The sequence below is a fragment of the Prionailurus viverrinus genome, unplaced genomic scaffold, assembly GCF_022837055.1.
Source record: "Prionailurus viverrinus isolate Anna unplaced genomic scaffold, UM_Priviv_1.0 scaffold_40, whole genome shotgun sequence".
Classification (NCBI taxonomy): Eukaryota; Metazoa; Chordata; class Mammalia; order Carnivora; family Felidae; genus Prionailurus; species Prionailurus viverrinus.
The window spans coordinates 48,711-63,479 of NW_025927608.1; the positions used below are offsets into that span (position 1 = coordinate 48,711).

Below are 14,769 nucleotides of genomic sequence, written 5' to 3' on the forward strand. Positions count from 1 at the left end.
GGAAATCAGTCAACACTGCCATCAGGCAGGTCTCTGACCAGCTTGAGATCGCCTGGGCAGCCCAGGGTGGGCTGACCAGCAGAGTGGGCACAGGAAAAAGCAACCCCAAACCCCGTAACTAGCACAGGGCTCGAGGATTTTCAAGGATAGGCTAGGGCACCGAGGTGCTGCTTGCGAAGGGAGGGGCCAGAGAGGGCTGAAACAGCCTGGAGCCTGAGAAGGCAAGGTCAGCGCGCGCGCGCGCGCGCGCGCGCGCGCAGAGTCACCAAGGCCTCTCTTCTTGGCGAGGCAGGGAGGGCAGAGGGCGGGCGATAGGCTTTCATGCACTCTGGTGGTTCAAAGCGTTCTCTTCATGAATTACTCTTTATTTAGAAGAGTCCAGAGTATGCCCGGAAAATTGACCTTCTAAAATCTGCAGAACAGAGGCAGAAAACAGTCTACAGTTTAGGTGGAGTAACGGGTGATAGTAAGAATCTTTTCCTGTGTTTTTCAAGACATCATTGAGCCGGTGGTACTTTTATAAGGTACGGAGGCATAAATATAATTTCTGCTAAACGTGCTTAAATTTGATAATGGAGTCACGTGCCAGGGCTTTGGGCCAGCTCGGCTAGTAAAGAGGGCTGATAGCACCGAGCCACTCTCGGGTTCCCCGGCCTTTCTGCTCCGCCGCCGTCGGGAAACCGCCCGGTGGGTACCTCGGGCCCGGAAGATTGCGCCTCGAGAAGCTCCGGGGCTGCGGATCTCGGGCTCCCTGGCGTCCTGAGGCTCGGGCGGCGCAGGCGACCCGGCACCTGAGCCGGTGCCGCGGTCCCAGCGCCACGGCGGGGACTCCAGTCCGGAGTACGCCTCCGGGGCTTCACGGTAGCCGGTCCGAGGCGCGAGCGGCGGCATCTCTGGGTCGCCGCGGGGCCGCGTTAGGAAAGGTGTGGACGGCGGGAGAGGAAAGGAGGGGGATCGCCCTCGCTGAGGTCTCCCCGGACCGGGAACCACACGGAGGGGGGAGAGTGGGGGGCAGGCCCGAGGTGGGCCGCTGCGGGGTGCGTGATGTCGGACACCCAGGAGCGTCGTCCTCCAAAGGGCTGGGGTTGCAGCTTCAGGCACAGAGAGGTTGTGTGACTCGCCCAAGGTCACACAGAGAGCTAGTGGTGGTGTGTGGGGAGAGTTGCGGTTCTGACAGCTCTTCACAGGCCCCACTTTGCACGGCTGTGCCTGCAGGTCGGGAGCCTCTGGAGTCCTGGGCACCAGGTGAGGGGAGGAAAATGCACCCCCCCCCCGCCCCCGCCTGCCACGCAACACAGTTCTCGACACTGCCGCCTCCGGGTCGCCAGTGCAGCCCGCCAGGCGTTGGCTCTCCAGGTCTGGGCTCAAGAGGGAACGCACGGGCACTGCGGGCCCCGGCGTAACGCCCAGACCGCACCCGCCCGGGACCCGGAGTTCGGGTGCCTTCCTTGCCACCCCACCACCCCACCCCGCCGGCCCCAAACGGAGGTCCTTCCACGGGCCTCGTCAGTGAATGAGAGGTCCAAGGCTCAGCGGTAGTGGCCTGACCGAAGTCAAGTAGCTGCTAAGTTACGGGACCGGGATTCGAACCCAGCGGTCCGGATGTTTATGGCCTCAGGCCCGAGGCGGTCGTGTGTCCTTGGGCGAGTCGCTTTCCTCCTCTCGGCAGCCGGGCCGCGCGCCCCCTCCCGTCGTGGCCGCGCATGCTCACTCTTCCGCGGCGCCGGGAGGTGGCGGCGGGCGCCCCGGCTGCTTTGCATTGACGCCAGCACCCGCTGGAGGTCACCGCTGGGGGCTGGGCGCGGCGTGCTGCCCGCAAGACCCGGCCCGGAGCGCGGAGCCGGAGCCGCGCCGCCCGCAGCAGACCGGCGAGCGCAGCCGCTTCCGCGCTTCTCGACGGCGCGGCCCCAGACCCGGCTGGAGGCGACGGCTCTGTCCCCACACGGCCGGCCGCGGCCTCGTCGCCCCGACGGGCGTCCTTCGACCCCCGCCCGCCCCTCCCCCCCCCACACCCCGCAAAGGCGGGAGCGCGCGGGCCAGTCTTCCCCGCCACCGGCGCTCGGGCCAGGGGCGTTTCTTCGCGGGGCGGCGGCCCAGCGGGCGGAGCGGCGCGGGCTGCGGGCCCGGGGAGGCGGCGGCGGGCGCGGCGGGGAGCGCACCTCCCCCGGGGGTCGCGCCGCCCCGCGGCCAGGGCGGTGTCGCTCGCGCGGCGCGGACTTGCCCGCTCCCGGGTTGGGAGAGCGCAAATCTCCTCCCCCGAAATTCCCCGGAAGCGCGGCGCGGCCAGGCGAGCGCGGCGATGTGAGGGAGGCGGCCGGCGGCTCCCGCCTCAGGAAGGGCATGTTCGGAGGGGCGGCCGCGGCGCGCCGCCCGCCCCAGCGCCCCCTCCCCAGCGCCGCCGCCGCCGCCGCCGCCGCCGCGCCCGCACCGCGATAAAAGGGGCGGCCGCACTTCCTGACGCGAGACCCGCGCTCGCCGCCGCCCGCCCAGGCGGCGATGACACGGCGCCCGCGGCGGCCCCGAGGCGCCGGGCGGGCCGTTTGCTGACCGGATCGCGGCTGCCCGCCAGCGTGTCCGCCGCACCGCCGCCAGCATGGGCTGCGCACCGAGCATCCACATTTCCGAGGGCCGGGCGGCGTACCACGGCGGCAAGGAGGCCGAGGACGCGCCGGGCGCCGCCGCCGCGCCGCCGCCGCCCGCCGGGCCGCGCCTCCCACCCGGCCAGAAGACCACCGCCTCGCCCGGGGCCCGCGGTGCCGGCCTCGCGGAGTCCGAGCCTCGCGACGGCAGCGGCAGGAAGGTAAGGGGCGCCGGGCGGGCGGGCGGCCGGGGCGGGGGAGGGCTCAGGGGCTGCGGTCCGCGGTCCGCGGCGAAAGTCGGGCCCGGCCGGGCGGCAACTTTCCCGCGGCGGGGCCGGGCGGGGCGCCCTCCCGGGCCGCGTGCCCTCTCGCCGGGCTTTGGGTCACTTTGACGGGCGCCAGCGCCCGCTGGCCGGGGCAGCGTCCCGAGGGCAGACCGAGCCGCGCGTCCTCGGACCCTCTTCGGTAGGGTTGCGATCGGGACGCCCTCCGAGCCGCGGCGTCGGTTCCCGGGACCTGTCCGAAGTCTCAGCTGGCAGGGCCCGCCGTGAACTTGACCGGGGCGCTCGAGTCAATTCGCCTTCCAAGAGCGGGGAACCCCCGGGATGTGGTGGCGCGCCCCAGAAACGTTAAATCAGCGTGAACTTTGTTCTTTGGGTTCTCGTGATGTTAAGGGAAGGGCGGCTAGCACTGGGAAGCCGAGGCGCTGGGTCCTGCCACCCTGTTTTGTTTTCCCCTCCGTCAGCTTTGCACATGCATGCGGTTGCAATTTCCCAGTTTCTTTGGGACTATTAAAATGTAATCTGAAGCCACAACAGCTCTGCTTCAATGCACACGTATTTGAGGTTCACGGTTGTTAGCATACGTGGTGTATTTAAAGCATATGTAATGAGAAAATACTATTAGACACGCGACGTTTGAAGCATTCAGCAGAACAAAGTTAATTTTTTATTAAGTAGTCTCACTAGGACATTTTGTGACTGTTTTTCAGAATTGTGTGTCTTCTCCGGCGTGTATCGCCTTGGCTTATGTTTTGTCAAAGTTTCTGGGCTTTACTGTTTAAGATTTTTCTAAAGGGACAATAATGGAAAAAAAGGGAAAAGATGTTCATGAAGACACACAGCGGCGGCTTTCCAGTTCTTGGATTTGAAATTTTAGAGCTGGAATTCGTGCATTTATGATTAATGAAACCAGAAGAAAGAATTCTGCTGTGCATGGCCTCAGAGTGTTGATCATCCTCCCCTCTCGTTGCGGCTGCTTTTTAAAAGTCATTTGCAGAGTTGTCTGGATTTTCTTGCTCACCGGAGATGGCTAGACCTCCCAAGTTTGATACCGTTTGTTCACTTTCTGTGTTAAATTTCTAGTAGTCGTCCACGACGCTCTTTCTATACGAAACTGAAAAGTCTTTTTCTAGTGTTGCGTAACCTAGCTGAAGTGATTTCCCCACCCCTCCAGTACCCTCTGTGAAAGTCTAACTTTGTTCTGATTAGCAGAGGTTGGGATTCCTTCTACAGATTGTTGAAGACACCTGAGATGGTTTTAGGCTGTTAATCCAAGCTGCTCTTAATATCCGTGTGATGCTTCTACTTTAAGCCTACCTCATTGGCTTAAAAAAAAAGCATGACACAAGTGAAATTGAATATGGAATTAACAAGGGCTTTCACATTTTTGACCCACATCTAATATTGGTTATCTTGCATTAACTAATAATGACCTTTTAGGTCGCCAAACCAGCACTTGTAGAAAGAGGCCCTGTGTCTTACTGGCCTTTTTATGGTGGTGTAGGTGTCCTGAAATTCACCTGTGTGTCTTGTTAGCATCTCCAGGGTAGCAGCTATGTTCTTCCACTGTCCACAGTGTCTGAAGAGCCCCTGATTTGAGTCTTACATATTCTGTCCCATTATCAGACCACTGTCTTGAGTTGAGGCCCAGAGAGATAGCGTGCATCGTTACAGTGCCTAATCCATTGGCATGCATATAGTAGGTGCTAAATGAATGTGTCGAACTTGGTTCTTTAAGGTTAACTGAATGATGAAGCTTTTCAGTCACTGGGATTTTATTCCCTAAAACCTCCAGTATACGGTTTAAGGTAATATTAGTATTTCCAGAGGAGGAATCCCATTATAAATAACACCACAACCACAGAAATGCTTGTTATTCACAAACTGTACGTGTGTTGTTACACATCTCAGTTACAGATATTTGTATTTAGGCATTTCAGGTAATAGGGCAGAGGTAAATATCAGCATGTTTTATTTTTTAACAGGATGAGTCTTTTACAATTAAGTATCAAATGTACTCTAGAAATCTAAAACTACGTGTTTAGAGAAGATAAGCTTCCAGTAATTTAGCAAACTCAAGTCGTTATACGATTAATTTAAGTTCCTTTGTAATTAAAACACTAAGATCCAATTTTGGTTCATTAAAAAATGTTTTGTCTTAAAAATGCAGTAAACATCTCACCGAGTGAATTTCAAAAAGAATTTCATTGGGGAAGTTTTTGTATTTTACTAGCCTACATAGGAAACATCAGTTCATCAAAACGCTCGGGAGACAGATAATCGCGTTTTCAAATTAATTACGCAGCGCGTCCCCTACACCGTAATGTATCCCCCATGTGTTCCCTGAGCAGTTTGTTGACCGTTAATAGGTATTAAATGAAAAAAAGGAGCCATGTCCAAGTGAGTGTGGGCAATACTGGCTCAGACTAAGTTTATGCAGGATTTGTCAGAAAACTGAATTTCCTAAAATACGCTGGGAATCGCCAAATGGCGTTCAGAGTGTCAGCAGTTCCCAAACTTGTTTGCTTATAGAGCCTTTTTATTGAGGTATGTCTTGGGCCACATGTTAGGACATGATCCCTCACATGATCCCAATATTCAAAGTACAAGAAATACACTGAACATTAAAACATAGTAAATGTAATTTGCTTCTTAATGATTCCAAAGGTACTTCAGGGCCTTGGAATACATTAGGCTGGGCCATCTTTATGAACTTATTTAAGTATTACTAAAAACGTTCTGTTTACTCATTTCGGGAGTTACAGTCTATGTGGTGACAGATAATGAATGCTGTCTTCAGTTTGAACACTTAGAGTTTCGTTTGGTTTTTGATCAGCGTGAGCTTTAACTGTAACATTTCCATATTTTCTTGTCAGCCTTTGGATTTATTTGGTTTTCCCTCTCCTTAGCTAGGACTTGAGTTGACCTTGAAAGATTTGAGCGTGGGGGCAAGGGTGTCAGAGGAGAGCCTAGGCCCCCTCCTTTTTGCAAGCGGCCCCTTGCACTGCTATGATCCATGCCTCCCCCCACTTCCTGTCCCCCACCATTTGTCACTAATCAGTTCTGTGAGGATGGCAGTCACGTCTGTTTTGTTCACTGCTGCCTCCCCCCTCCACGTAGTGGGCCTTCCACAGACATCTGTTGAATTAAGAATTGTGTGAACCAGGCCATTGAAGTGGAAAATGCACCCAGCCCATATAAAGGAAATAGAAACCGGTTTTAACTAGAGTGGAGGCTGAAGGATTTAGATTTGGTTTTATGGAAGTTTCTGGTTATTGCCCCTTAGGAGCATTTATACCAGGGAATAATATATTTCCACCCTGGTGAGCAGGGTAGATCTCCCTCCACAGATTTAAGGATTAGTGCAGCTGGGCGGGCAGTACACAACAGGTGACAGTAGTGTGGCTCCCCACTAACCTGTCACCAAGGGTTGCTGGCTTCAGCACTCAGAATCCGCTCACATGGACTCTCCGTTCTGTCTCTAGTCTGCTTCTGTCCTTCCCTTTTCCTTCGCCCGATTTTCTCTGATTTTTCACTACCTTCCCCTTCTTCCCTTCTTCCTCAAAACTGGCCAAACTAACCAGCCTGCTCATCCAGAGTTTAGTAGTTTCTTGGTGTTTCTTAGCCATGGAATAAAATTTGCCACCTGCTCTTAATGTACAGAGTGCATTAATGAAATTTTTATATTTCCCTAACTGAAGCAAATTTCTGTTTGTGTGATCTGCCTGATTTCCCCTCCCCCCCCCCCCATTAGGGGTCACTGATTCTTGGTGGATTATGGAATTATTGAAAGTTTCCTTCTCAAAGTGTAGTTGACAAAGTGAGACCTAACTTTCTTTCCTGGAATGAGTAACTGTCATTTATTTCTGTGGCTCAGGGCCATCCCTTCTCTCATCATTGTGTCCTTAAGCCTTTCGGTATATAGAATCTTATTATCTGGCTAGGACTGGCTATAAAGATAATGCTTTTTATATTTTCTCAAACTCCTATTATGTATATGATACTTTGCATGCATATTCTAAACTGTTCTAGCGCTGTCATTACCCTGTAACTTGAAGTGTGTTTCTTAAGATAGATGTTTTGAGTGTCACAACTCTTATCAGCCCAGACTGGTGCTGGGCTAGCCTAGACCCTCCTTGTGAGGGCTGGGATGAGGCCTGTGGTCCCTTCTGGCACAGATGCTCCCTGTGAAGTGGCTCATGACACTGGTTTTTTCCCCTTGTACCAGAAGGTTCGTGATGTGAGTGTACAGGGTGAGGCAGATGTCTCAGGATAACCTAAAATGCCTTAAAGGACAGATTTTTTTTTTTTTTTAATTAAAAATCAAAGAACCCAGGGAGAAGTTGCTTAGGACGTGAGTAATCCTTTGGTCTTGTCCAAGGTCAGTGGCTTCAGCCTGGTTTCTCAATACCGTGAAGCGTGGTAGGAGGCCCGGACTCGGAAGTTCCTGGAGTGCAGACTACTCATAGACGCAATACCCACCGTTCCTTGGATGCTTTTGATGTTGTGGGCATTGTGCTGCATGTATGTATTACCGATGTTATCTCATGTAATCCGTGCAATCCTGGGAGATGACGGGTGTCATTTCCCGTTTGCAGATAAGACGCTGTAGGTTGGAAACTCACCCACGCTTTTACAGTTAGGCGTATACAGTTAGGGATTCAAACCCATTGCTCCTGGGCTGTTCTCTGTTAACTCCCTCTCTCCGTTACATTTCCCATCCTCTGGCTTTCTGCCAGGCTGCAGGTGTCACAGGTCCACCTGGGTTTTGAGCAGGCGTCCTGAATGCACATTATCAGGGTTTTGTTAAGTCATGACTTGCTGGGGAAATTGACTCAGCCCTCCCTTGGGTTCCCGCTCTCGTGAGAGTCGCAGCCATATTTGGCCCTGCCCCGGCTAACTCCCGAAGTCAGACGTCTGTGGGGCCCTCTGATTTGTTCTCTTTGCTCTCTGACAAGAGCTGGCAGGCATCCCTCGGGAGTCCTTTTCACCCTCCCTTCCTCCTGCTCAGGCTTCAGGTGGCCTTCCTTAGCCAGGAGCCCCCTCGGAACTATTTCTTCCCATCAGCCTTTGCCCAGAGCACCACACTCCCCACCCCCAGCTCTGCATGTCTGCATCTTCAAGGCCCAGCTGAAATCTTTCTTGAGCCTCTGGTTGTACTTGAACTCTCTTTTCTCTGCTCTTAGATCTTCCCCTGTAGGCCGAGTAGGCCTGGGAGATCTGTCCTGAGCCTCCTGCTGGATTACAGGCCTCTTGAGGACAAGGACTCTGTCCTGGTTTCATTACATTTCCCGAAGTGGTTGGCGCACTCAGTGAATGTTTGGATAAATAGTACACCGGTCTCTAAGGCCGAAAGGGCTTTCGTTCACGTTCCACAGGTCTAGTTCACCTTGTTTAAATTAACAAAAAGTGTCGGGGTGTGTTGTATGTGCTTTAACAAAAAGCCAAAATACCCTGCAGCCAGTGATTAATGTGCGGGGTGGTTACTAAAAGCTTTTGCCTTCAATTTTGGCCGTGTTCGCGTTGAGCAATGTTCCTGGGTCCCCTCCTTCTGTTCTCCTGTGGTTCTGCTCTGGAAAGGAGAGTGGCGGAGCGTCTTGTCAGAGAAGTGTTGTGACAAGTTTTGTGTTGCAGTGTCTTAGGCACCGTACGCAGGTTGTCCGTCCACCCAGACGGGAAGGATGTCACAGAGGTCCCTAAGGTTTGAAGATGGCCTCAGAGAGCTCAGTGTGCGGCCTGCCAGTGCTTTTGTTCTGAATGGGTTTGGAGTAGATTTGGGGTGTTGACTCGCGCTGTTTCACTGTCTGCTCGTGTCTCTTGCCCGCGCTGCTAGCGACCGTAGCCCCTTCAGCTCCTGTCACTCTGCTCGTGCGACAGCCCAAAGAGCTAGTGGCACATGGGCAGTTTCCATGTGGCCTTCAGCCTTTTGGAGACGATGGCAGCTCCCCAGTGAGGTGTGTTTGAAGGAACCCAGGAAGAAGCACCTGAGACCTTCGCTTTTAGGTCCAGCTCTGTCGGGCACCTGCTGTGTGATATTTGCCAGATTCTGATCCCAAGTTTCCTCAAGTGTAAATGAGGCTAGAATACCCAGGTTTTGGTGAGGATCACTTAAAATAATTGGTGTAAAAGTGTTTTGCAAACTCCCAAGACACTATCACATGTAAGGATTGATCTTTTTCTTTCAGTCACCTTTCTCAAAGGCAGACTTTGCTGATATAGGTCTTATTTAAAAAATTTTTTTTTAATGTTTATTGTTGAGAGAGAGAGAGAGAGAGAGAGAGACAGCATGAGCAGGGGAGGGGAGACACACACACACACACACACACATACACACACAGAATCCAAAGCAAGCTCCAGGCTCCAAGCTGTCGCACAGAGCCTGACGCGGGGCTCAAACCCACAAACCATGAGCTCATAACCTGAGTCGACGTTGGACACCTAACCGACTGAGCCACCCAAGGTGCCCCAAATAGATCTTATTTTTTAAAGCCGGTCTCTTCCATTTGAAAATATGTTTTTGTCCTTTGATATTGTGAAAATTTTCAAACCTACAGCAAAGTTGAAAGAATGTATACCCCCTTCTCCCTGCCTCCTAGATGCTGCAGTGAATGTTTTCCTTTATTTGCTTTGTCACATCTTGCTGTGCTTTTGTCCATTGCAATCTGTTTTATTTTTGCATGCATTTCAAAGTTCCACATATCAGTATACTTAATCCTTGAACACTTCAGTACACCTATCACTTACTAGAGTTCAGAATTTGTTTGTTTGTGGGGCCCCCGGATGGCTCAGTTGGTTAAGCATCTGATTTCGGCTCAGGTCACGATCTCATGGCTTGTGAGTTCGAGCCCCGCATCAGGCTTGTTGCTGACAGCTCAGAGCCTGGAACCTGCTTCAAATTCTGTGTCTCCCTCTCTCTGCCCCTCCCCTGCTCATTCTCTGTCTCTCAAAAATAAATAAATGTTTAAAAAAAATTTTTTTAATTGTTTTGTTTTGAAGTAGGCTTCACATCCAGCACAGAGCCCAGTGCAGGGCTCGAACTCACTCTGAAATTAAGACCTGAGCTGAGATCAAGAATTGGAAGCTTAACCAGCTGAGCCACCCAGATGCTCCCCAAATGCTCTGTCAGCACAGAGCCGATGCGGGGCTCGAACTCACAAACTGCGAGATCACGACCTAAGCCGAAGCCAGATGCTTAACCGACTGAGCCACCCAGGCGCCCCTGTTTCCTTTTTTTTTTTTAAGTTTATTTATTTTGAGAGAGAGAGAAAACATGTGGGGGTGGGGAGGGGCAGAGAGAGAATCCCAAGCAGGCTTCCCGCTGTCAGTGCAGAGCCCGATGCAGGGTTCGAACTCCGGAACTGAGAGTTCATGACCTGAGCCAAAGTCTGATGTTTAACCGCTTAATTGAGCCACCGACGCGCCCCATAAATTTGTTTCCTTTTTGTTTGACAAATGTATGCACCATCTAAATGCAGATTTCTGCCCAGATGCGGAATACTACTGTGCTCCCAGCAAGTTCTCAGGTCGTGCTCCTTCCCCATTCCTAACCCCACCTACCAGCAGCCATTGATGTGATTTTTAGCCATTATAATTATTTATTTATTTATTTATTTTTTGCCTATTCTAGGCTTCATAGGAATAGAATCTTAAAACATGTATTCTTTTGTGTAAGGCTCCTTGCACTCAGCCCAGTATTTCTGTGATTGGTCTGTGTCACATGCATCAGTAGCCTGTTCTTTTTCTTGCTGAGTCGTATTCTGCTGTAGGACTCCATCCCATTCCACTTCTCCATTCTCTTGTGATGGTTAACAACAGGGCTGTTTCTGATTTTTGGCGATTATGCATAAAGCTGCTGTGAATATTCTAGTAGAAATTATCTTGTGGACATATGCTTTCATTTCTCTTGGGGAAATACCAAGCAGAGTTGCGGGATCATAGGATAGCTGTTTGTTCAGCTTTTTAGGAAGCTGCCTGACCTTTCCCGAGGTGGTTCTACAATTTCACACTCCTGCCAACAAAGGGTAGTAAAGGTTCGGTTGCTCCACATCCTTGCCACAGTTTGGTGTTACCAGGTTCCTAATTTTAGCCATCCTGGTGGATGTATAGTGGTTTCTCATTGTGGTTTTGACTTGCATTTCCTCGATGGCTAATAATTTTGAGTACTTTTTATGTGCTTATGGACCACTTATATAACTTCCTTTTTGAAGTTTTTAACACTTTTTTCTTAAAAGGAAATATAAATCCTTTCATGACCTCTGGGTAAGGAAGGGTTTATTAAACAACTTACACAAACGATGTACCAGAAAGGAAAGGGTTGATAAATTCAACTACCTTAAAGTACTTCTCATCAAAAGAGAGTGAAAAGGAAGGAAAGCCATCGTCTGGAAGAAGAAATTTGTAACACACAATACCAATAAAGGATGAGCACCCAGAATATACAGAACACCTGCGTGTCAATTAAGAAAAAGACAGCCAGGTTGAAAAACAGTTAAAGACAGGAACAGGCCTGTTATTATAGAGGAAACCAAATGGCTAATAAACACATGAAAAGATGTTTGACCCCATTGGGGAAATGCAGATTAAAGCCACAGTGAAATAACATTTTACACCCATGAATTGGCAAACATTTAAACGCTTGACAGTATTTTGAGGCAATCTTCAACGTTGTAGGTAGAAGTATTTCATCCACTGGGGAAGACCATTGTCGTTACCAGGTACGGTTGATTGTGTGACCCTGTGACCTAGCAGCCTCACTCCAGAAACTTAACACATGTGAGCTAGAAACATGCACAGGAATGTTCATGGTAGCATTGCTTCTAATAACAAATGTTTTATTAAATATCCATCAACGATATAATGGATAAATAAGTTGTGAGGTACTCAAATATATCAAAAAGAGATATTTTATGGCTTTGGAAATGAATGGTTTATAGCTGTAGGTATCAACATAGGTCAATTTCAAAAACTTAATGTTGAGAGGAAGAAGTTATAGAAGGACTTATGAAGCACAGCTTTTTATTTAAAGCATAATAGCTAAACAGTATCTTATGTGGGAATAGATATGATATACACAGGGGTGCCCGGGTGGCTCAGTCGGTTAAGCGTCCGACTTCGGCTCAGGTCATGATCTCATGGTCCGTGAGTTCGAGCCCCGCGTAGGGCTCTGTGCTGACTGCTCAGAACCTGGAGCCTGTTTCCGATTCTGTGTTTCCCTCTCTCTCTGACCCTCCCCCGTTCATGCTCTGTCTCTCCCTGTCTCAAAAATAAAACGTTAAAAAAAAAAAAAAAAAGATATGATATACACATAGATATCAAAGCTACAAAGAGAACCGAAGAAATAATTCCTATGAAATCCAGTTAGGCAAAGAAAGTTTAAGTACTAGAATGATTAGCAGATCAATTCCAGGGCCTAGTATAGAGGATGTCAGAGGACTTTGCCAGGCCCTGCCCTCAGGGCATAAGGAAAGGGGAGCAGGCCTCTGACCGGAAGTGAGGATTGCACCTGAGGGATGGAGAGGGTGTTTAGAGAACTGGCAGGAGCTAGATCTGGATTGGTCAAAAGGTGCAGAGAGAGCCCAGGTCAACCCCTTCCCCTCTGTCTGGGAAAGGCCGGGAGGACCTAGATAGGTACAGGATGGGAGATTGGCTGGGGTGGGAGGTGTTGGCTTGTTGCAGAATTTGAGGAACTTGACCATGTGTGGGAGGGAGGACCCAAAAGCCAGGGTGAAGAGGTTGTGAAGTCCATCCTACAAACCTTGACAACTCCTAAAGGCTTCTTGTTTTCAGCAGGGTCCTTATAAAATAAGCGTATTTTATGAAGGTGAAGGTTTAGGAGGAAGTTGTGAGGGGTGGGTGAGGGAAGGCAGGGCCTGGGGCCGTGGTTTGGGCACAAGATAAGACCAGGTATAATTCATGTCATGCAGTGGGTTGGGAAGGAGGGAATGAGCAAAGGAAAAGCTGGTAGGCCAGAGGACAGATTGGATTTGGGGAGTGAGGGGTGCTGGCGGTGGAGGGTGACTCATTTTAGGGTTTACCAGCTTGGAAGTTGTGATAACATGTAGCCATTTGTATAGCGCTCAGTGGCTCACCAAGTGCTAGTTTTATATATCACCTCATTTGATGCTCCCCAAACTCCTGTGAGGCAGGAAGGGGAGATCTTATTGTCCCTGTTGAAGATCTAAAGAAGCAAAAATGTAAAGAGATCAAGTAACGGACCCATGTTTGTGGTGAGCACTTAGAAGCAGGTTCACTGTGATAGCACAGGGCGGCAGCCAGAGGAAGGAGATGGGGGAAGTTTTGTTGTTGTTGGTTTCTGTTTGTTTTTTTAATTTTTTATTTATTTTTGAGAGTGTGTGAGTGGGGGAGGGGCAGAGAGAGGGAGACACAGAATCCGAAGCAGGCTCCAGGCTCTGAGCTGTCAGCACAGAGCCCGACGCGGGGCTTGAACCCATGAACTGCAAGATCATGACCTCAGCCGAAGTCGGACGCTCGACCGACTGAGCCACCCAGCCGCCCCACGAGGTGGGAGATTTTGAGAAGCCTCGCTTGTCTCTTGATTCTGGATTTGTTTTATGAAAGTAAACTGTTACCTTTCCTTATTGTAAAAGTCATGTTCATTGCAGACAACTTGAAAAATAGGGAAAGGAGCAAGGATCACTGAAATTGCACAATCAGGAGATACTTCTCAGAAAATGGCGGTGTGTTTCCTTTGTCCTTGTAGATGACTTTCAGTAACTGATTAAAATGAGTTTTTGAACAGTTTTGTTCTTTAGCTCTAGGAAACATTTAACTGTTGTTTCCTCAAATGTCCCTCTTGCATTTCCTCCTTTCCTTCTACAGCTCTCTCCAGATGGTGGGTTTTAGACTCTTCTGGATCTGTCCTCTGTGTCTCTGCTTCCTTTTCCCATCTCTGTGCGGGAGTCCAGAGGGCTGCTGAGCCTGGGCTTGAGGCTCTCTGACTCAGCCCTCAAGGCCTCCTCGCTCTCTGGCCCCATGGAGCTCTTAGATCAGACAGTCTTTGTCTTCAAGATTTATGCTTTGTTCCCTTCATTACTGCTTATTCATGTGTTTTGGTTGCAGCATATTCCCTTATCCTTTTGAGGATGTTAATTAAATGTACTTTATTTTTAAAAATTAATTGATTAATTAATTATAGGCTTTGTACCCAATGTGGGGCTTGAACTCATGACCCTGAGATCAAGAGTCAGATAATCTGGGGCACCTGGGTGGCTCAGTCAGTTAAACATCCAACTTTGGCTTAGGTCATGACTTCGAGGTTCATGGGTTCAGGCCCGGCGTCGGGCTTCGTGCTGACAGCTCAGAGCCTGGAGTCTGCTTCGGATTCTGTGTCTCCCTCTCTCTCTGTCCCTCCTCTGTTTGTGCTCTCTCTCTTTCCCTCAAAAGCAAATAAATAAACATTAAAAAATTTTTTTAATAATAAAAAAAAGTCGGATGATCTACCGACTGAGCCTGCCAGGTGCCCCAATTATGCACACTTCAGTGTCCTAATTCTGATTGCTGTTCATTTAAAACACTTTTCTGAGGTGTAAATGCAGTAAGCAAAGTGTACAAAATCTTAAAGTGTACAGCTTGATAAAATTTTACCCACGTGTGCCGCATATAACAAACAGATTGAGATAGAACATTTCCAATACTCCAGAAGGCTGCCTCATGGCTGTTTGCTATTTTTTAGTATTTTTAACACTTAATATTATGAAAAATCTCAACTATACAACATTTCTTCTTTATTTCTTCCTTCCTTTCTTCCTTCCTTTCTTTCTTTTTCTTCTCTGTATTCATTGTGGGGCTTGAACTTACGACCTGGAGATCAAGAGCCACATGTTTTACTGACTGAGCCAGCCAGCTACCCCAAATATGCAGCATTCTTGAAGGAGTTTTCCGGTGGACAC

General features: G+C 49.9%; 1 protein-coding gene across 4 annotated transcripts in view; it reads left to right on the plus strand.

Annotated features, from left to right (window-relative positions):
• Positions 1 to 352: 352 nt before the first annotated feature.
• The window catches only part of PDE8A (phosphodiesterase 8A), a 156,284-nt gene continuing 141,867 nt past the window's right edge, over positions 353 to 14,769 (plus strand). Inside the window, exon 1 of one of the 4 annotated variants that reach the window (XM_047846667.1) lies at positions 353 to 524. Coding sequence is in view for 3 of the 4 variants with exons in the window: in XM_047846666.1 (XP_047702622.1) it covers positions 2,594 to 2,800 (207 nt within the window). In the remaining variant the exon portion in view is untranslated. Of the gene's footprint in view, positions 525 to 2,435; positions 2,801 to 14,769 lie in introns of those variants that run through there. The other 3 variants (XM_047846666.1, XM_047846665.1, XM_047846664.1) reach the window with 3 other exon arrangements.